The sequence below is a fragment of the Paramisgurnus dabryanus genome, chromosome 13 (assembly GCF_030506205.2).
Source record: "Paramisgurnus dabryanus chromosome 13, PD_genome_1.1, whole genome shotgun sequence".
Taxonomy (NCBI): Eukaryota; Metazoa; Chordata; class Actinopteri; order Cypriniformes; family Cobitidae; genus Paramisgurnus; species Paramisgurnus dabryanus.
Genome location: NC_133349.1, coordinates 576510 through 598580, shown reverse-complemented (window position 1 = coordinate 598580; position 22071 = coordinate 576510). Strand labels below are relative to the sequence as shown.

The window sequence follows — 22071 nt, the reverse complement described above, 5'->3', positions numbered from 1 at the left end:
GTCGCTGTATATCGGTGATCTCGCGCCGACTGTAACAGAGATGATGCTGTATGAGAAGTTCAGTCCGACCGGTCCGGTTCTGTCCGTCCGAGTCTGCCGTGATAAACTCACCCGGTGTTCACTCGGTTATGCTTACGTCAACTTTGAAAGACCCGAAGATGGTAATTTTCAGACACGTGCACACCCATACGACAAAAAAATATTAATCCGTGTGGGCAAAAATATGTTTTAAATAATTTATATGCTAAATAAATTTAGTAGAAAGTAAAGCTTAATTAAATATATTGTTGAATTTGAAAATATATTTAGTTTTAACTTTCATATATTTCAGGGGCAACAAATACATTTCTAATTTTACAACCCATACGGCAAAAATATATCTTTCTTGTCCAAAATATAAAGGTTTTTTAAAGTATGAACTCTTAAATTGTATATAATACAAAAATATTTTTAAAAAAAACTTTTCAAACACGCTATTTATACAGGTTTGTAACATACAAAGTTTTTTTTACACATTTCAAAGCGACGTGAATAAAAACATTTTTTACATTTTTTTTAAAAATATACAAAAAATGCCAAAAAATATACTGGTGAAAAATACATTTTTGTAAACATATTTTAAAATATATTTCAACAAATATATTTCAATTTATTTGAAAACATGTTGTTGCCTTATGTGCAATCTCGTCTGTAACAAACAAAACAATGCGTTTATTTTTAGAAGATTTAAAGACGAATTTATTATTATTATTTAATCAGCTGTAGGGTATGGAAGGTTTTTCTGCCAATTTCAAACGAATAAATTTAATAAAATAAAAAATAAAACATTAAATGATTTCATTTTCAATGTGATAATGCATCTTCCAAGGCATCTATTAGATTAACACATTGTAATTTTGCAAAAATAATCAATAATTCATAAAACACAAATTTCCTTCATTTAAAGATCATTTTTGACAGTAATGTGTAAACTTGTACAGAATTCTCAAACACGAATTATTTAATGATACAAAACCACCTTATTAAAGTTTTGACTTGGTCACATGAATCTTTCCTTAATGTGACAACTAGCCCCGGTCTTAGTGTTGTCAGTTTAGTTTAGCACTTCATAATCACATTGTGTTTGGTTTGTTGACATCTTAGCTGAGCGTGCCTTAGATACCATGAACTTTGACCTGATGGAGGGCAAACCAATGCGGATGATGTGGTGTCAGCGTGACCCATCACTGCGCAAAAATGGAGTGGGAAACATCTTCGTAAAGAACCTGGAGAAATCCATCCCCAGTGAAGAACTACTGGATATCTTCTCATCCTTTGGAAGCATTTTATCCTGCAAAGTAAGTAATGCTTAATAAAACACAATCAGGTGCAGAAGAAGTTAAAGATGGTCTCTCTTTCTGAAGGTGGCTTGTGATGAAAATGGTTCAAAGGGCTTTGGGTTTGTGCACTTTGAGACTCACGAAGCCGCTGAAAATGCCATCAATCAATTGAATGGGATGTTTTTCAACAACCAACAAGTGTAAGTCTCATAAGTCCTTTGTGTTGTCTTGCATTATAAAAATAACAAATAAAAAGTCTCCATTTATATTGCATCCTAAAGGTTTGTTGGACACTTCAAGTCCCGGAGTGAGCGTGAGGCTGAAATGCAGGCGAAAGCCAAAAACTTCACAAACATTTACATCAAGAACTTTGGAACAGACCTGGATGATAAGACGCTCAATGAGATGTTCAGGAAATTCGGTCAGTATTTTGTGAACGCCGGTGTATTCTAGTTTAGGTCTGCTGCATCTATAACATCTTTCTATAGGTCCGACCCTGAGTGCCCGTGTGATGAGAGATGAGAAAGGAAACTCCAGAGGATTCGGGTTTGTCAGCTTCGAGACTCACAGTGATGCAAAGAGGGTGTGTAACGGAACCACAGAAGGTTTTTAAAAAATGTTTCAACTTAAGTAAAGAACATTATTAACTCTTTTTTTCTCAGTCCGTAGAGGAGCTGAATGGGACGGAGTGGAAGGGTAGGCGGGTGTACGTGGGTCGAGCTCAAAAGAAACGAGAGCGTGATGTCGAACTGAAGCGCTGGTTTGAGAAGATGGAGCAGGAGCGCTTGATTCGCTATCAGGTACCAGCAGTGACATCTGCTCATTCATCACTGCTTTATTTACTGTAGTACAACACAGTAAACGTGTTTCCACTGTCATGCAGGGCGTCAATCTGTACGTGAAAAATCTGAACGACAGTGTGGACACCGAACTTCTCCACAAAGAATTCTCACCATACGGGACCATCACCAGTTGTAGGGTAAAGAAATCCATCTTTATTTCAGAAAACAATCAGTCCAAAAAGTCCAGTAAGTTTTCTCTGCCCAGGTGATGAAAGCAGGTGGACGCAGCAGAGGCTTCGGGTTCGTTTGCTTCTCGTCTCCAGAGGAAGCCACTAAAGCCATCACTGAAATGAACGGCCGCATCGTCGCTTCCAAGCCAATATACGTCGCTCTCGCCCAGAGGAAGAAGGAACGTCAGGCTCACCTCATCCACCAATACATGATGAGAATGGCGTGCTTCCAGAGCCAGCGTTTGCTGCTGAACCCGGCCGTTTACCATCCAGACCCGACCCAATCGAAATACTTTATGGCTCCACAGGTCTTCCTTTAAATGATAAGATGATCTGTAGTGTGGATAAAAAGACATCAAGTCATTTGAATAGAGGATTAATAAACATTTGTTTGTGTTGATATGTTTCACAGAATCAAACTCAATACGCCCTTTGTAGTTATGATGCACAGCCTCAATCCAGCCCTCAGTGGGATCTGTCCAGTGTCACGGACCCTCAGTGTGAGTAATCTAGAAATACTACATTCATTATAGATATAGTGAGTCATTGAACATTTATTATTGTGTGGATGAGCTTTAGTAAAATCCTCCCACAGTCAACTTACACACTCAGTTCTAGGGATTATATTCATAATCGATTAATTTCCGCAGCACCTGACTTTAATTATAAGCGAACTGTTATAAAGTGTCTGCGGGAGCATGTGATATCAAAGAGATAATGACATTTGTTGACAACTAATTTCATTATCGATTTTTATCGATTTTGTTGATTAGTTGTTGCAGCCCTACTCAGTTCACATTCTTGCTTGGCTGTTGTTTGTTCTGGATCTGTAAATCTCAGCTTTCATAATTGTAGTCACCAAACAAAACATTAAGTTTTATTAAGAGTTGCTAAATGATTTGTTCTTCTTTCTGTTTTCTGATAGCCAATCACACTCAGGCTGTCTGGCCGGCCGGTCCAGGTTTCATTCATGAAGTGACTTCAGTGAATCTTCAGACATCTCAGTGTAAATACACACCTGATGTCCATCACAAATTCATGAGCTCTGCACAGCAGCAGTGGACTTTACAACAGATGCAGGTCAAATGACTTTATCAAATCTGAGGTTTGACTTACTAACTTTAAAAATGAATCATGTATGTGTGCAGTGTAATGCATTATGTCATCTTTTCACATTTCAAATGAACCCAAGGTCGGGATGAAGGGGACCCTGGGTTATTTTGTTTTATTTACACCCCATACAGCAAAAGAATTCATTTCTCTTCTGTATGTTGTTCTACAGCCGTATGTCTACACGCAGGGTCAAGAGTCTTTCACGACACAACTATATGACACAACTTCTAGAGAAGACCAAAATCAGATGCTAGGCAAGTTTCTCTTTCAATTTGACTTGTTCGTTGAATGGTCTTGATTTTGTTTCTCTTTCTTTTCGTTCATTTCAATAGCATTAGCATTACCAAGATTATATTAACAAGTTTCTTCTCTTGATATCAGGAGAAATGTTTTACTGTTCATTCAGCTAACAGCAGTCTCTGGTTCAGAACATGACAGGACCTTTGGCAAACAAGATCACTGGAAATCTGTTAGACAGCGACAATTCTGAGCTCTTTCATGTCCTATGAATCTGTTTATATGCCACCCAACTCTACATGTGTCACAATTACACAATCACATTGTAATGCAACATTATTTTATTGTTAATTTAGTTTAACTATGATTTGCTCAATTGAGTCATGATTTTGTCATTTGAATGAAACACCTTATACCTGAGAGTCTATCCTGAGAGTTTCATTCACAATTTGTTTAATACATTTGAAAAAGTGTTCATTTTAATTTTTAAACATATTACCTGTTAATTTATTTGATTTAATGTCAATTTAAACACATAATAATTCATAACTTTACTCTCTTGCTTGTACTAATGGCTTTTATGAATAAAAAATAAATACATTTACTGCAATGAGACATGAAACGCTGGTGGTTTAATAAAAGCATTTAACAATCAAGTCCAGTGTTAACAGTAATTTCTCAAAATGATACTTTTCCAGAGAAAATACTCATTTAAATTAATTTTCGATTATATTTGATTAATCAGGTTGGCAGACGGCTCCATCCATATTTCTTTACGATTACTTTTATTTTTTAGAACAAGAACATTGCATACATATAAAGAGGATTACAATGTGCTTATTATTACATTCAAAATACCAAGCAATGGATCAAATCAAAAGAAGACAAAAATAAGCAACAACATGGCGGCATTTTACAATAAATCAATAAAAGAAAAGATTTCAAAAATTGTATACATTCGTTTTGGGATTTTATTTCTAAGATTTTTAAGAGTCTCAACATAAAGCCTTAGTTCTGTTCTATATAATTTGCTGTTAGGTTTGTTATTTACCTATATTTGTTTATGTATATGACATTTACCATATATATATATATTTTTTTGACATTTACCATATATAAGAAGTTGATCAATTCGAGGACTTTTAGTTTGTCTTTACGTAAAAAAATAGATAAAAAGAAATACGTAACTTCCGTCGAGAACGCCTTCTTATCTGTGCGCTACTTCCGTTTCTCTTCCCCTACCTTGTGCGGTGCGAGAGAGAGCGCGTGTGCCTCTGAGCTTCGGCACACATCTTATATAAAAAATCAAAAATACAAAAAAAATAACAAAACAGAAAAAAATACAAACAAAAAGTCAACTTTTATTGCCGAATACCTCGGTGAAGCAGGATCCGCGGCAAAATATTTGAGATTATTAGAGCACCACCGCACCAGTTTGACTTCACTAGGCCTGAGAAAAATTTTAATCATCGTGTCTTGAACGATACCGCGAGTACGTCGACGATAATTCGGTACCGTTTTAATTATCTTCAGTTTATTACTCGGTCTGTTTTTGGGCAGTCGTTTGCCGTTTAACTGCGTTTGAGGAGTCAGTCGAGCTCCGTCGCCATTACAGTCGCTCTTAACTCCTCGCGTGCTTTCGGCTCAGTGTTTTTCTAGTGTCGTGGTTCTAACCGCGTGACACGCTCGTTAATCTTTAATCGTACAATAATCTTTGAGGAAGATGAATCCCAGCGCTCCCAGTTACCCGATGGCCTCTCTGTATGTGGGTGATCTCCACCAAGATGTAACCGAGGCCATGTTGTACGAGAAGTTCAGCCCGGCCGGGCCTATTCTATCTATTCGGGTGTGCAGGGACATGATGACCCGCCGTTCTCTGGGTTATGCCTACGTGAACTTCCAACAGCCTGCTGACGGTAAGGAAACGCTTTCGCCTTCGTCTTTATCCTGCTGCGACACAGTTTTTCATATAGTAGTTTTTAGCTGTGTTCATAACATATTAGAGTTAAGATTCCTCTGAAATTGTAATAATCGTGTAGGCCTTGTGCACTGTATGTTTGTTTTACCATGATTTTCTTGCGCTAGCTTAAAATATGAGAATGTTGATATTAGGTCTGTCGTAATAACCAGAATCAAACGTGTGTTTGGTGAATTTTTACAGCCGAACGCGCGTTGGACACCATGAACTTTGACGTCATTAAGGGCAGACCTGTCCGGATCATGTGGTCGCAGCGTGACCCCTCACTCCGCAAGAGTGGCGTGGGTAACATTTTCATTAAGAACTTGGACAAATCCATCGACAACAAGGCGCTGTACGACACTTTCTCAGCTTTTGGAAACATCCTGTCCTGCAAGGTAATAAAGACGCTTGCGTGTGCACGTGTGAACGCTGTTGTCTTGACGCGTGTGCTTGTGTGAACGCCAGTGTTTGAATTGAGGGGGGCTGGGGGGGTCGTACCCCCTATAAAGCACATAAATATACATAAGGGTGGTTGCGTGGATTTTATTCAAATTAAAATGCTAGATAATTTAAAATTCTCATGCTGTGCTGCCAGAAAGCGAAAGTTAGGAGACCCCCATAATATTTGACATTAATCAAACACTGGTGAACACTGTTGTCTTGACGCTCGTGTGAACGCTGTTGTCTTGACGCGTGTGTTCGTGTGATGTTTTCCTCCTGCAGGTGGTTTGCGATGAGAATGGCTCAAAAGGTTATGGCTTTGTGCACTTTGAGACCCACGAGGCTGCTGAAAGAGCCATTGAGAAGATGAATGGCATGTTGCTGAATGACCGCAAAGTGTAAGTGTGACATTAAACCCTGACTCATCTGTCTTGTGTTTGATTGTATGGTGTGCGTGTTTATTAACTGCATCATACTAAATGCCAGGATTGATATGGGTTCCATCATTTAATTGTCACATGTAAAACTTCCTAAAGGTCTAAATTTTTCAAGTGACAAATTTGGATTTTGTAGTCATGTGACGCAGATGTTTTTGTGGATTATAAAGACGTTTGTTTCTCCTTGAAGGTTTGTGGGTCGCTTCAAGTCGCGCAAGGAGCGTGAGGCAGAGATGGGAGCCCGGGCCAAAGAGTTCACCAACGTTTACATCAAGAACTTTGGAGAGGACATGGATGATGAGAAGCTGAAGGAGATCTTCTGTAAATACGGTGAGTGTTTTGCTAGCAGTCGAATGGAAGTTACGTTGGCCTCAATTCTGATCAAATCTTTGACGTTTTTGGTGTTGTTTGTCTTTCAGGTCCAGCGCTCAGTATTCGAGTTATGACCGACGACAGCGGCAAATCTAAAGGCTTTGGCTTTGTCAGCTTTGAGCGACATGAGGATGCCCAGAGGGTGAGTTTGCTAAGAGACTTCTGTTCGTTATCTTTTAAATTCTTGTGATTGTTAGGTTAATGTTGTGTGATCTTTTCTCTGGACCTCAGGCTGTTGATGAGATGAACGGTAAAGAGATGAACGGGAAGCAGGTGTATGTGGGACGAGCTCAGAAGAAGGGAGAACGTCAGACAGAACTCAAGCGTAAATTCGAGCAAATGAAGCAAGACCGCATGACCCGCTATCAGGTAAAATGAGCAGCACGCTAACAGCCCTTATGAGAGCAATATCTGGAGATCAGCGTGTGTCTGAATGAGTTCCCTTTATGTTGAAATAATGTTTATGTGGTTTTTAACAGGGAGTCAATCTCTACGTGAAAAATCTGGATGACGGCTTGGACGACGAACGTCTGCGTAAAGAATTCTCCCCATTCGGTACCATCACAAGTGCAAAGGTATAAACTTTAAACCAATCTAAGGATTACAGATTAAAAGAATTATTGAAATTCATTGACCTTGTGTTTTGTTAAGGTTATGATGGAGGGAGGCAGAAGCAAAGGGTTCGGATTCGTTTGCTTCTCTTCACCTGAAGAAGCCACAAAGGCCGTGACCGAAATGAACGGCCGTATTGTCGCCACAAAGCCGCTGTATGTAGCTCTGGCCCAGCGGAAGGAGGAGCGACAGGCCCACCTCACCAGCCAGTATATGCAGAGGATGGCCACCGTCAGAGCCGTTCCAAACCCCGTCCTCAACCCCTATCAGCCTGCACCACCATCTGGATACTTCATGGCTGCTATTCCACAGGTCGGCTATTTCAAATATCGCATGACAACATGTAATCGTGTCAATCTTGACTCTGATGTTAATGGCTCTTGTGGTGTTTAGGCTCAGAATCGTGCTGCGTACTATCCCACCAGCCAGCTGGCACAGCTCCGCCCCAGCCCTCGTTGGGCAACGCAGGGTGTCCGCCCACAACGTGAGTAGCTCCGTCCAGATGTCCTCCTGTGGTGTTTCCTGTAGTTTGCTTTATTTTGAATTTGTTTTTGCAGATTTCCAGAACATGCCAAACGCTATCAGGCCTTCAGCTCCCCGCCCACAAGGCTTCGGTACCGTCCGGCCCAATTCCTCACAGGTTCCACGCATGATCCCCTCACAGCGCATGAGTAAGTGATGAATCTCATAGTTATAGTACTTAAACTAGTGCTTGCTCATTTTTAAATGGTTGACTACTAGTGCATTGCTCCTAATGTCTATTCTAACTGGTCATGGTTTTTCTCTCAGCCTCCCAGGCGGTGGGTCCCCGCCCTTCAGCTGCAGGTGCAGCCACAGGAACCGCTCCAGTGAGAGGCGTGCCACAGTACAAATATGCACCTGGAGTCCGCAACCCACAGCAGCACATGCCCACTCAACCACAGGTCCCCATGCAGCAGGTATTATAACTTGATCAGTTTTAGCTGCGTTTCAACTCTCGCTTTTATAAAACATCATCAACCTGTTCTAATAAACGTGTTTTTTATTTATCACCACCAGCCTGCTGTCCACGTTCAAGGTCAAGAACCTCTAACTGCATCTATGTTGGCTGCCGCCCCACCACAGGAGCAGAAGCAGATGCTGGGTAACAAAACCTTTACAGTATTGATTGATGTTTAGCCGCTTGTGATGATCGAAGACAGCTTTAGTTTCTGGTGTGTGTAGAGATCGTTACATCCGCTTCTTTCCTTCGTTACAGGTGAGCGTCTGTTCCCCCTCATTCAGAACATGCATCCCAGTCTGGCTGGAAAGATCACTGGAATGCTGCTGGAGATCGACAACTCGGAGCTGCTCCACATGCTGGAGTCTCCAGAGTCTCTGCGCTCCAAGGTCTGTGCACGTCATGTTCTCATCTAACGTAACCCATCATAGCATAAACTCGGGAAACATTTGTAAACGAGCACTATTTTTGCATTCGGTGATGCTAGTAGCACAGGATTCTCATAGTTTGGATCTCCAGTACTAACTGTGTGTTCATACTAAGTGTAAAATGAAGCGAATAAATTGCGCTATTAGCGTGTAGTTGAACGCTTGAACATTTTGAGGTAACAGGCAAATGATGCAAGTGAAATTCAGACGTGAGTATCCTCAATTTTCCAGCTTTAGCTAGCTTGTAGTCTCTATCCAGTTTGAGCTATTTGTATACATAAAGAGCATTTTTACAACTTACAGATTGTGTGACGACCTCACTCACTTTCTTCCAAGCATGATCCTTTTTATTCCTTTTTTTTTATAAAACTTCGAAGATGTGTTGTACAGCTCTGGGTGTCCACATACAGCGTTTATTTTGTTTTCATATTTCTGCCTCCGCTCGCACGTCAAACGCTCAATTAGCGAGACTCATTTGTGCGAATCGCGCCACAGGATGTCTATTGTGTCTTTGCCTTGACATTACATGTAAATCGCTTCCTTCACGTCTGGTGTGAACCCACCCTAAGAATTTGATTTTAAATGTGTGCGCTTAAGGTTCATTGTATGTAATTATGTAAGCTTAACCTTCATCAGCTGTTAGTTTTATTTTCTAGTCTGTTAATGCATGAATTGTTTTTATTCTTACAGGTGGATGAAGCCGTCGCTGTGTTACAAGCTCATCAGGCCAAAGAAGCTGCACAGAAATCAGTGAGTGGCATTAGTGCTATATAAAGTTAGATCTCCGTATGCTTGTACTGTGTCTGCCTGCGCTCTGCTGCTTTTCACGTGACATTTCTTTGTGTTTTATTTCAGAGCGATGATCTGTGAGCCTGACTTCACCAGGAGGGAAGCATTACAAAGACAATAAATATTGAAAAACCTGAAACTCAAAACAAAAAATACAGTGAATACAGCTAAATATTTTGCCAGGTCAAGAGGCTTAATCTTGGCCTTGTTTATATTTAAGAAAATCTTAAAAAAAATAGGAAAATTTTTAATTTTGAATATTCCAAAACATTCCTTTCTTTTTATTCCTCTTAATGAGTGCTCATTGTCAATTGTATTCCTGCAGTTGATAGCTGAAGATTGGGAAATTACATTGGATTAAACTGCTTGAATAAATAAAAACTTTAAACATTTATCTTTTGTGGTGTTTTTGACCAGATCAATGATCAACATGACTCTTGTTATTGTGATGAGTTCAACTCTAAAGCTGATATTAACAGGTTTAAAACCATTACTGCATACTGGATAATATCAGTTAATCTTCACACTTGGCCCATTAGATCATTTTCATGCCCACTTTAAGGTTGTGATTTAGTGTAGAAATGTAACTTTATTAAAAATTGGGTAAATTCTCGCACTTTATTTTGGAAGTACAAATCGTCTTGTACTGACTTGTAAGAAAACTAAAACATATCCAGGAGTTGAATTATTCTCTATGGTTAAAACATGTTTGTTAGAGGTCTACAGTCATTTCTACTACTGTCTGTAATGTTAGTGACGATGTTAAAACACAGGAATGCACCAGATGGCAGCACGAGTCACAGTAAATCAATAGGCTTGTTGTTTTTTCTTATTGCGTAAGACATTAAATACAGAAAACACATTTCGCTCAATGCCACATGACCAAGAGGTTAACAAAGAGAAAGAAAAAATACAAAATATTGAGTGCTTTTAAAACATTACATGTTTTTAGACCGCTTTTACTTTAACCGATGGAGTACTCTCTATAACTTGAAATCATTCATGAAATGTGATAGATTTGGTTTACATCGGGCCCATTTTGATACTTTCCTAATACAATTAATAACTATAATATATTGTTCATTACTTTTTAAATCTCTCTCAAATTAAAAAACCCATCAAATACACCAATTTTTACCACACGACACAATTTTCTACTAATGTAATTTTCCACATCTTCTATGTAGAACTTTGTAAGACACCTCCTTTTATAGTTGACACAAAACAAAAAGTAATTTCCATGTTTTATCCCGATATATATTAAGGAAGACCAAAAAAAAAAAAAAGATTTTGCTGCAGGAAAAGAAAACAAAGGGTATTTCTTATAATAATATTGCTACACTTTTGTTTAATTTTTATAGAACAGTGATTTGTTTTTAAACAATATATCTTTGTAATTTCAAATGGAATAACTGTGTGCTGAGAAATTGTGTTTATAGATCAAATTCCATGCTAACAGGGCCTGTCTATGGAGATCAACCAGTTTAACCAGAATTTTATCAACAGAAAAATTGCATTTCACCAAAAAAGTATGCCTCCAATAGTGTTATACACTAGTCAACATTTGAAGTGGATCAAAACCTTTCCCAAAAGTTGTCTTAAAACCAAAACCCAGTACCATTGTTAAATTTATGAACGTTTTTGATCCACTTCAAATGTTGACTAGTATATTTAGGAAATACATTTCAAACACTATCTTATTCTTCATAAATTCTATTAACCATCTAATCTTGAAAGTATCCTATAAGCACCCCCCCCCCCCAGTTCTTTAGCATTACATATGACCTCTTACTTTAATAATGGGGCTTTTTTACCCATGATAAAATCATACGATATTTTATACAAGTCTTTTATCACAATAGAGGGCACATCTTATGATAAATATTGTATTCAGATCTGGAAAAACCTTCTGCCTTTAACAATAACACTCTCCCAAAAAATTGATATATCCCTCATTGACTACAAATTAAATGTCCTTTTTTTCCTGTGGTCTTTGTTTTCAGTTTGTTTATGGCTTAGGGTTTGTTTATACCTTGTTTCAATCTTTTGGCAAAAATCATCACAAACAATTTACTGTCCTCCAATTATCAATAAATAACTTATCTTTGTAAGGTTTGGGAATCAATGTTATGACGCCTTGTTTTAATGAAGCTGGCAATTCTCCTTTATTTATTGCTTCTATAAAAACTAATAATAAAAGAGGTGAAAGTTCTTAAAGAATTCCTCTGTTAATCCGTCATTGCTTGGTGATTTATTGCTTTTTAGCAGGTTAATACGCTCTCTCAACACCTCAATATTCATTTCTTTATCACACAAGTACAAAAAGATACTGATCTACTTTTTTGATTTCACTCATAAAATTTCTTAAAAAACTATCAATACTGGAAGTAGTCAAGGTGGATGAATACAAATGACTATAAAACTGGGCTACATAATTTGAAAAAAAAAAAAGAATGATTATCTACTATTTTATTGTTCATCATTAATTTTGAGACTAAGGTATATTCACTTTCTCTTCTCAAGGCCAATTTTTTATTTATTTTTTCTCCTTTTTCTATAACCATTTAAGTTTAGATCGCACAAATGCTCCTCTTTCTTTATCCTCATATATGTTATCTAATTCAGTTTGTAATACATTTAATTTCTCAATCTCTGTAACACTCAAGGCTTTTTTGTTTAACTCAAATGTAAAATTTGCTCAATAAGTGCTTTCTCTTTTACATTTTGCGTAAAGTTATTTTTTTTAGTTTTCCGTGGTTTATAGCTGCTGTTGTAATGTCAAACTTCATTCATTCCCAGTGTTTTCCATACAAGTTTTCTGTACATGCAACTGCCCAGTATTTTGCCAATAATTTGTTCAAATAGGCTTTTTCGACTTCATGTGGCACCGCAAGAAACGACAGGCTGATGACGTCAAAGTACCGCGAGAAATTAGACTTCTACGTGTGATTTCTTCATTCGCTCTCGCGACGCTTTGACGTCACCCGCATGTGGGTTCTTGCAGCGATGCGTCGAACAGTGGTTACGGTTATGTTTGAATGAACCAACACTTTTTTTCGTACTAAAGAAGGAGGGATTGGTTCAAAGCCGTGTGCGGGGCAGTGGCACATCCTTAATGTTTAGGGATAAACAAAAAAATCATACAATTTATTATAATATGCACGTAAAAAGGACAATAAAGACCACATTAAACGATTTCTGAAAAGTAATAAATTTTATTTTAAATAAATTATATATTAAATAAACCGATTCATAGTAAATAAGCTTATTTATATTAAATTTCAGTTATTACGGTTTTAAATGAGTTTTCATAATAACAAGTTTTTTTTAGTTTGCAGGCCTACAGCTAATTTTACCACGTTGAACGTTGCTCTTTATTTATAATGTACAGTATAGTGTGTTTTATGTTTATTATTATGTATGTAGTATGATATGTTGGTCAGATGTTTTAATATATTTTATTTTATATGCTTTAAAATGAAAACTGCCTGCCCTGTGATAAGAACAACTTTGTCCATTTTTCAATAAAAAGCCTGCAGCCTCCAGAGGTCGCATTTCTAGTTTGCATACGTCATCAAGCCTCTCTTATTTCAGAATATTAGCAATCATAAACTTGACTATTATTAGTTAATGGTAAATGTTTGTAATATGTTTATGACTTGCGTATGTAATGCTCAGTTAACTTAAATAAACCAGGCTTGATGATGTATGCAGCTTTCATATGGGGCCAAATTAGCTTTTACTCAGCGCGGTCAATCCCACAATCCACCTGGAGAAAACGCGCGTGGGTCGCGCTCGAAATGCAGCAGACGGGTTCAGGGTTCAAGTTCAGGTCAGTGTCATCTGTATATCGTGTATTAACCAGTTCACTAGTTAATGTTAAACACGTTAAGTACAAGCAGCATTAGTGTAGAGTTTCACTGAATAACTTAACAGATACAGTAGATACATGTGTTACAGATAGCGAGGAGGACAGACATACAAGACAATAAATATTTATTTGTTTCTGAAATATATCGTCATAACGGTCATCCACTTCCCCACAGTGAAGTTTGTGAAGAACAGAGCAGAAACATTTGAGGTTCTTGTTTATGTCATTGAGAGGGAAAACTTTGACACCATTATCGATAAGTTAGCTGTAAAGTTTGTTTCTGTTCTTGGTTAAGTTGAATGTGTTTCTTATACAGTCACAGCATATCATCAACCATCAAACAAACAACAGATTTAATTCATTGCAGTATTTACAATGGTGCTTCTATTTTATTTGTCCAGTAACATCATCTCAAAAACATAACATTGATTGTGATCACTATTAAATGGATAGTTCACGTAAAACAAACTGTTGGTGAGTCCCATTCACTTTTATAGTATTCTTTTTTCCTACTATGGAAGTGAATGGAGCTCACGATTACAAACATTTCTTCCTGTTCATCAGAACAAAGTCATTTATACAGGATTATGAGTAAATGATGACAGAAATGTCATTTTTTGTGTGAACTATCTCTTTAAATATTGTAAGACATGAGACAAGTCTGCAGACTGGTTACTTTAGTTCAATAACCGAAGAACCAAACCTTCTCGACCTGGCCTTCAACTTTACAGCTCTGTCATGTGTATGACTGTCATAAAACACAATATATAAATAGATTCAAGGTGTTGTCATTGAGCAACAAATTATGCTTCTTACGTGGAAAAGTATTTATTATAAGAAAAGTGGAAAAAATACATTAACACCACCAGTCAAACACAGCGCCTCACTTAATATTATTATTACCCATTAAAAATAACAATAAAATCATCCAAACTATGAAATACTTCTTTAAAGTATTTAGATGACATCTCTTGGAATCCATCTCATATGTGCTGGAGACTTCACTACTCTTCACATTTGTACACAAAACTAGTTAAGATATTTAAGCAAACCTCTTAGGTTCACCCAAAAATGAAAATTCTGTCATAATTTCTTCCCTCTCATGTTGATCTAAACCTGTATGAGTTTCTTTATTCTGTTGAACACAAAAGAAGATATCTTCATAAATGATGGTTTACACACCGTTGATGATACCCATTGACTTCTGTAGTACTGTGGAAGCCAGCAGGTACCATTAACTGTGCGCTAACCTTCATTTATCAAAATATCTTCTTTTATATTCAACAGAATAAAGAAACTTATCCAGGTTTAAAACAACATGAGGGTGAAGAAATGATGACAGCATTGACAGAAAAATGGGTCCAAACATTTAACTGGTACATAAAAAGGCACAAAGTTAGTGTTAGTGATGTGTTGATGTCTCTCAATGCACTTAACCAGATGAAGGGTTATCGGCAATAGAGGTTGACCGATAGTGGATTTTACAGATACCGATAACTAGGTTGGTCCGTACTTGCCGATAACCGATTAATCGTCCGATAGTTTTAAAAATGGAAGCTTTAAATATGCAGCTTAGCCGGGTAAATCATGAATAAAAGTAACCAGCTGGATATAAACTAATGCAAGTGTATGGTGATAATCATGACATTAAACATTTGGGTTGGATTTATCTGCGTGTATTTTTGTTTGAGGTACTACTAATATTAACGTTGTGTCAAATTTAGGTTCCTGCTGTTGTTTCTCTGCTAATGCGGCATCTAGTCAACACAATGTTTTCATGATATGAAGCAATGGACGCATCTCGAAAAAACTATCGCATGGATATCTTCTTTTTGCCGATAGCCGATCGTTCCACCAATGAACTACCGGTGCTGATTAATCTGCAAAACCGATTAATCGGTCTAATCAGCAAGCCTTTTAGACATCATGCACGCGATGTGCTGTCAGCTTTTCACATGAGCTTGGAGGTTTTGTTTAAAGTAGTTGCTTGTTCCAACAAAAAAGGCTCCCGACCTGGAAACTGACGGCAAACTGTAATATATCACATTGTTTCTTTCAGCATGTTTTACACAAGTAAATGTCTGCTTCCAATATGTTAAATAATTAAGTTTTTGTTTGGCCTTATAGTTAGAAGACACCATCTCTTTGCTCTACCAGCTGACGTAACGCAACACACGCAGCAGTGTCCACAACAACCAGTAAGGTAAGAGAAACCTCATGACATTGCTGAGAATTTAACATGCGCAACACTTTTAAATGACATGACTGTGTACTGGCCCGAGTGTCTGTCATGCTGGCCCCGGGCCAGAGGGCAGTCCTTTATGTTGAGCCCTGCTTAGGACCTCTCTACATATTTGTATACATTTGGTACCATTTTGGGTACTAATATGGACTTGTAGGTACAGGGTGTACTTTTTGAAAAAGTACCGTCCCAATGACAGCTTTGTATCATTTTATTCTGAGAGTGTTGTGTAAATAAAAATAAAGTTAACATTTCATTTTTTTGGATTAAGATCTTTAAAATAAAAAGATTAAAACCTGAGATAATCTCATCCACATCCAATCAAATAGAGACAGAGTAGATCAAACATAATAGATGATATCAGGTGAGAGGTTTGTTAAACAGGTTAACTCTGTTTACTTCATTTACATGTATAATGTTGGGTCACAAGCGGCAGTTGAGGTCTTCCAGTAAATATAACACATAGTGTCGTATAATACTTCATGTTTGAAATATAAAGTAAGTATTTGTCTGGTCATTGCATGTTTAACAAACATGCCTTACTAAAAACATCACTTGTGTGCACTTTGATGAAAAACAAAGGGCACTGATGTATTTTAAGATATGTCAGTGCAAGTTGCTTTCAGTTTTGACAGATCTTACAATTATTTTAGTCTAGGACTAGTTTAATCCCTGTCTGGGAAACCGCCCCTATATGTTGATGTTAAATCCACTATTGAAATATATTTAATTGATCTACAGTCCATAGTATTTACTTCAATTACATCAGAAGTTACTGTAATTAAATGACTGATTAATCCCTTACTTTATTGGGATGCTTTGGATAAAAGTTTAATAAATGTCAAAGATATGAGCTCATTTTGATGTGTACTGGACAAACCTTTACTTTAGTGTATCAACTTTATTACATGAAAAGAACACTTTTTTAATTAGTTTGGCTTAGTTTGTTATTATGTTTTGAACTGTGGTAAAATCAATGTAACACTTTGTTGTTTATTGCTTGAACTGAATTTGTCAATTGTCTTGTGTATAGCAGAGCGGTTGTAAGATCAGAGAGCGTTTGTCATCTTTCATTGACATGTTTTTCAGTCACGTGTGATTTGACCTGGTTTGTTATCTCTGCAGTGCCTAGCACAGAGAACTTAACCAGATAAGTTAATTACTATATTGCTTTAAATCAAATCAACAAGTAGCTACTTCACTCACATTCCTGTTATAACCCAGAGACACTCAACAAAAGACAAAAGTGCTCATTGTGTTTGTGTGTTAACGGCTCAATCAAAATCAATCAAGAGATTTTTCAATCACAATATGTGTACAAACGTAATGATATTCCTCTAACAGTCTGCTTTGTTTTAAGTGATGTATTCAACTAAAATAAATACAAACAGTAGCAAAACAAAACTAGATTTTTTACAGTGTTACATACAAATCCTGTGTTGCCTTTAAAAGTTCAGCAGTTTTCTTTAAGAAATCATCATCTAGTTTATTTTTGTCATGTGACAATGTCTTGTTATTTTTGTCAGCAGTTTAGACTTTGATTTTACCAAGAAAAGAAAAAACAAATCAATATAATCTATTTATACATGTTGTCATAATCCAAACTAGTAACATGTGTGATGGTTCTAGTAGTAAATAATATAATAAATGATATAACGATCAGATTCAAACAGAGACTTGTTAAATAGAAATGTGTTTTGAATGTATGTATATATATATTTGATGTTAGTTGATGTCTGATTTATTCAGTGTCATTAACATTCATGATGAGCACATCCTGAACACATGAAGTCATTCATTATCATGTGCTGTAAATGTGTGTGATAAAGCGTGTGTTTATTGAAGCTGGAGACGGTCTGAGGCAGACACAGAGGACAGTCTCTTATCTCCTCTGTGATAGCAAAAAAAAAAAAAAAACGGGTAACACCTTACAATAAGGTTGCATTAATTGACATCGATACATGCAGCTAACAAGAACTAACAATATTTATTTATTCATCTTTGTTAATGTTAGTTAAAACAATTCTTCATCTTGATTCTTTGTGCATTAACTCATGTTAACAGTTACAACTTTTAACTACTTACGCTCTGCAATATAAAGAGAATTTGGGCATGTATGAATTTAAAAGAGTCATTTACTAACATCATTTGGAGTAAATTGATAAAAAACCTATAAATCTTTTTAAAACATTTTGAGTATGCAGTTTTGGACCCGTCAGCAGGTCCACAGAGTTAAAGTGGTTAAAAATGTGAAATTAACATATGCTGTAGGATTTAAAAAAAATCTTACCAACTGGGTATTTAATTTTTTTAAAATGTCCCTATTATCTACCCTGTCAAAATACTATCCAATCAAATCTTACATTAAAACCTTACAAACCGTGTTTGCACAAACTAATATAATAGTTTTAATAACATTTATATTTCATTGTATTAAAGTGATCTATTGTGATTAGTTAGTGTTAAGTAGTAGTTAAGCTTTGAAATGTGTAGTGTACAGTTAAAATACTTTGCAGTATGACTATAGATGATGATTAAAACTAGTAAGGCCTAGTCCTGGTCTTAAGTTAATCCCTGTCTGGGTAACCACACCTAAAAGTCTAAGGTAAAATGCATGTTTTTTATGGATCCTTCTCACTTTATATACTTTGGTGAGTTAATAATAATAATAATGGTAAAACACTACTAGTGTAGTTTACAATTCTCACAATACACTTGGTTGATTATTAGCATTAATATTACTGAAATATTGGTTGTTTATTAGTAATTAAAAGCACAAATTAATGCCTGATTCTGCAAAACCTTATTCTACATCCTTAATCCTACCCAATTCCTACCAATACTTAAACTTAACAATGACTTTACTAAGTATTAATAAGCAGTAAATACGAGTATATTTATGCAAAAGTAGTAAATAGTTAGTTAATAGTGACAATTGGAATTAAAAAAATGTAGTCGTTTCAAGCGTTTAATTTACTTAATAGGATTAATTCAGCATCCAGATGAAATTCATTGTGTGTAGATGGCCAGGATTTTAAAATAATATAAAATAAAAGTTTGAATATGAAAGACAGAGTTCAAGGCCATATCATAACAACATTTACACCAAACTCAGTAGAGCTTCCGTTTATTTTAAGGCCAGCTTGTCAAATCTTTACGAATGCTTAATTTAAACTTAAATAATTAGTTTGGTTTCCCATACAGGGTTTAGATTAATGTTATGTTAGGACATTTTTACAAGCATACCTTACAAAAAACATTACTGATGTGCATTTAGAAAAAATAAAAACAATGACACAGATGTATATATTGAGATATATCAGTGCAAGATGTTTTTAAATTGAGCCACCTCAAACATGCATTTTAGGATAAGGTCTATCTGGGGAACCGCCCTTTAATCTTACACCCAACACCAGCAGTCAGAATTTCGAGTCTCTGGATGATTGTGTGGTTTGAGTCATTGCATGATGTGTCTGAGAAGTTCATTGCCCTTCCACTTTCTTCCGGTTGGCATTTGTCCTGCTTGTTGTAAGTTTGTCATGATATAGGGGTCATAAAACTAAATACCTGAAGAGTCCTTGGTTGCTTGGTACAGCCTGGTGCAATGACTAAAGGAGAGATAATATTGCCTCACCTAAAATATTTCTCGGCTAGAGCCCGTTTACATTTAAGAGAGCTTATCAACATTTACTCAATTGCTAAATAGCGGAGGGGAGGTGTTGTTTATCTCAAGGATGGAGTAGGTCAAGGTTCGAAAGTGATTGGTTGGTATAAATACTGGCAGATGTCAGTATCTCACAGCTACACGAGGTGCAAGTCTACAGATCATACCAACATGGATTATGAATGTCACTGCTGTACCGCTGACTACAGTAAAGGACAGTCAAACGCCATCCTCTTCAACATCCTCAGTCGTCCCGAACCCGCTGACGTGGAGCCGAACTACGGTTGGGTTCCTCACGCCTGCCACTGTGAGAAACGCAGGACGGTGTGTTTGAAAACACCGGACGAGACGTGTCAGGTGGCTTCGGGTGTGCTGGTCAAGACCATGCACTTTATGAGGAGCTTGCCTGCGTTCCAGCAGCTGCCGCCCAAAGATCAGCTGTCCCTGCTTCAGAACTGCTGGGCACCGCTTCTCATTCTGGGTCTGGCCCAGGACCGAGTCCGTTTCGAGGTCTGCGACACTCCCGCGCCCAGCATGCTTCAACAAATTCTTCTTAATCGCCAGGACCCCGACCGCGAGCAGCCCACCCTGGCCGGCGTGCAGAAGCTCAAAGCGTGTCTGAAGAAGTTTAGGAGTCTGGATTTAAGCCCCAAGGAGTACGCTTACCTGAAAGGCATCATCATATTCAATCCCGGTAAGTCATCCGAAATCCTGCTGCAACTTTTATGCAAAAAACAAAAAATGTGTTTCTTACAGATGTGCCTTTTCTTTCACAGACGTGCCGGGCCTGAAAGCGTCTCTGTTTGTTGAGGGTTTGCAGTATGAAGCTCAACAGGCCCTAAAAGAAGTTTTGGTTCCTCTTCATCCGGAGGACACGGGACGATTTGCCCGCGTGCTTCTGGCCGCTTCCACTCTGAAGCTCATCCCTCCTGGTCTCATCACAGAGCTTTTCTTTCGGCCCGTCATCGGTCAGGCAGATCTTCTGGACCTGTTGATTGATATGCTGTTCACCAGATAGTGAACCAAAAACCTTCGGACTGAATATATATATCTGTGTTCTCCAGCGATGAGAAGGGGTTACAGCTGAAATATTTCGTTACACGTTTTGGCACAATCTGTCATTGTTTACACACCTTTATGAAATTACTGCACCTTTGTAACATGATGTTTAGGTCACAAGTATGTGATTTATTTTCTCTTTTTTATATCGATTGTTTTTGAACATGTTTGTTTTGTATAGGAATGGTTTGTGACATTAGCAGGTTTGTCTTTCTCCTCAAAAGCCTGTAGTAAATATCTCTAGAGATAACCGGAGGTGCATATTTTGTCTCTGTGAGAAAACTAACTTGATTGATCCATGTTTGAGGAAAACATCTGTATGCTTGTAATTATATTTCAATAAATCTATTTTTACATACCTTGCTGTATGCTTATGTATTTATGTCATGTGGGCTCTTCAATAAATAAGTTTAGAAAGTTCAAAGAGTCGGATGGCAGTGATGTTTATGGACCCAAATGTATTCTACAAATAATTCACTAGTTATAGTTAAACCAAAAATTAAAATTCTGTCATAATTTTCTCATCCACATGTGGATCTAAACCTGTATAATTTGTTTTCTTCTGTTAAACACAAAAGAAGATATTTTGATAAATGATGGTAAGCACACAGCTGATTGTAACCATTGACTTCCATAGTAGGAAAACAAATACAATGATATTCGATGGGTACCATCAACTGTGTGCTTAAAATCATTTATCAAAATATCTTCTTTTGTGTTCATCAGAATAAAGAAATTCATACAGGTTTACAACAACATGAGGGTGAATAAATGATGACAGAATTTAATTTTTGGGTGAAGTATCCCTTTAAATATGCGATGATGATGAGTTCATGTGACATCAGCTTTTTATTGTATTACATGACCAACCTAAGCACAAAGATTCACAGACAGACGTTACTGTGGCTTTATGCATTGCCAGCATGAGTAACAGATTTATTTCTTAAGAAAGGTCAACGTTACGTCATTGCAGTAAAAGGCTGTCTGTCTGTAAGCATGAAGTCACTGCTCCAGGGTCAGAAGTTAAACTTCAGTTTACAGACAACACATTAATCTATTCTCATTACAACTTTAAATATCAATAGGTCTCATTCACTAAGCATGTGTACACACACATTTATTCATAAAATGTACGGACGTTTTAACTTACAAATCATGATTCAACAAAAACTTTCATCCTTATTTTTTTAAAATGAATGCAAAAATGTAAGAACAACTTAGACCACACATACACAATAATCGTGAATTGTTGAATCATAATTTGTAAGTTAAAACGTTCGTACGCACATTTACGAACAATTTGTGCGTATGCATGCTTAGTGAATGAGACCCAATGTCTGATATGATACACCTGGACTTATTCCCGCACAAAATACATTAACATGTGTATGTGTTTGTGAATGAGACCAGGAGATCACATGACCACGCTGATATACAACAATAGCTGTTTCTCAATCAGAAGGCTGGAGCCTGTGGAGGTCACATGTGCAGGCTGCATACAACATCAAGACTGGTTTATTTAAGTTAACTGAGAAT

At 37.0% G+C, this 22071-nt stretch overlaps 3 protein-coding genes across 4 annotated transcripts; all 3 read left to right on the top strand.

The window, feature by feature from the left end:
• The first annotated feature begins 1024 nt into the window (after positions 1-1024).
• On the top strand, positions 1025-4276 carry LOC135752146 (polyadenylate-binding protein 1-like). Its single transcript, XM_065270532.1, has 11 exons — positions 1025-1337; positions 1404-1519; positions 1601-1740; positions 1808-1902; positions 1982-2119; positions 2203-2298; positions 2367-2639; positions 2744-2831; positions 3257-3411; positions 3614-3698; positions 3826-4276. The coding sequence occupies exons 1-11, from the start codon at positions 1164-1166 to the stop codon at positions 3852-3854; spliced, it is 1389 nt and encodes a 462-aa protein (XP_065126604.1). The 5' UTR covers positions 1025-1163; the 3' UTR covers positions 3855-4276.
• Positions 4277-4913: 637 nt separating this feature from the next.
• Positions 4914-10091, top strand: pabpc1a (poly(A) binding protein, cytoplasmic 1a). Of its 2 annotated transcripts, XM_065270593.2 has the most exons (15): positions 4914-5597; positions 5843-6036; positions 6365-6480; positions 6710-6849; positions 6939-7033; positions 7123-7260; positions 7371-7466; positions 7543-7815; positions 7897-7987; positions 8061-8174; positions 8293-8441; positions 8542-8626; positions 8741-8871; positions 9601-9660; positions 9766-10091. In XM_065270593.2, the coding sequence occupies exons 1-15, from the start codon at positions 5405-5407 to the stop codon at positions 9778-9780; spliced, it is 1890 nt and encodes a 629-aa protein (XP_065126665.1). In that variant the 5' UTR covers positions 4914-5404; the 3' UTR covers positions 9781-10091. The 2 variants fall into 2 exon arrangements, with proteins under 2 accessions (XP_065126665.1, XP_065126664.1); XM_065270592.2 differs by lacking the exon at positions 9766-10091 and having other exon boundaries at positions 9601-9684.
• A 9399-nt stretch (positions 10092-19490) lies between these two features.
• nr0b2a (nuclear receptor subfamily 0, group B, member 2a) lies at positions 19491-20842 on the top strand. Its single transcript, XM_065270543.2, has 2 exons — positions 19491-20170; positions 20253-20842. The coding sequence occupies exons 1-2, from the start codon at positions 19597-19599 to the stop codon at positions 20492-20494; spliced, it is 816 nt and encodes a 271-aa protein (XP_065126615.1). The 5' UTR covers positions 19491-19596; the 3' UTR covers positions 20495-20842.
• The last annotated feature ends 1229 nt before the right edge of the window (positions 20843-22071 follow it).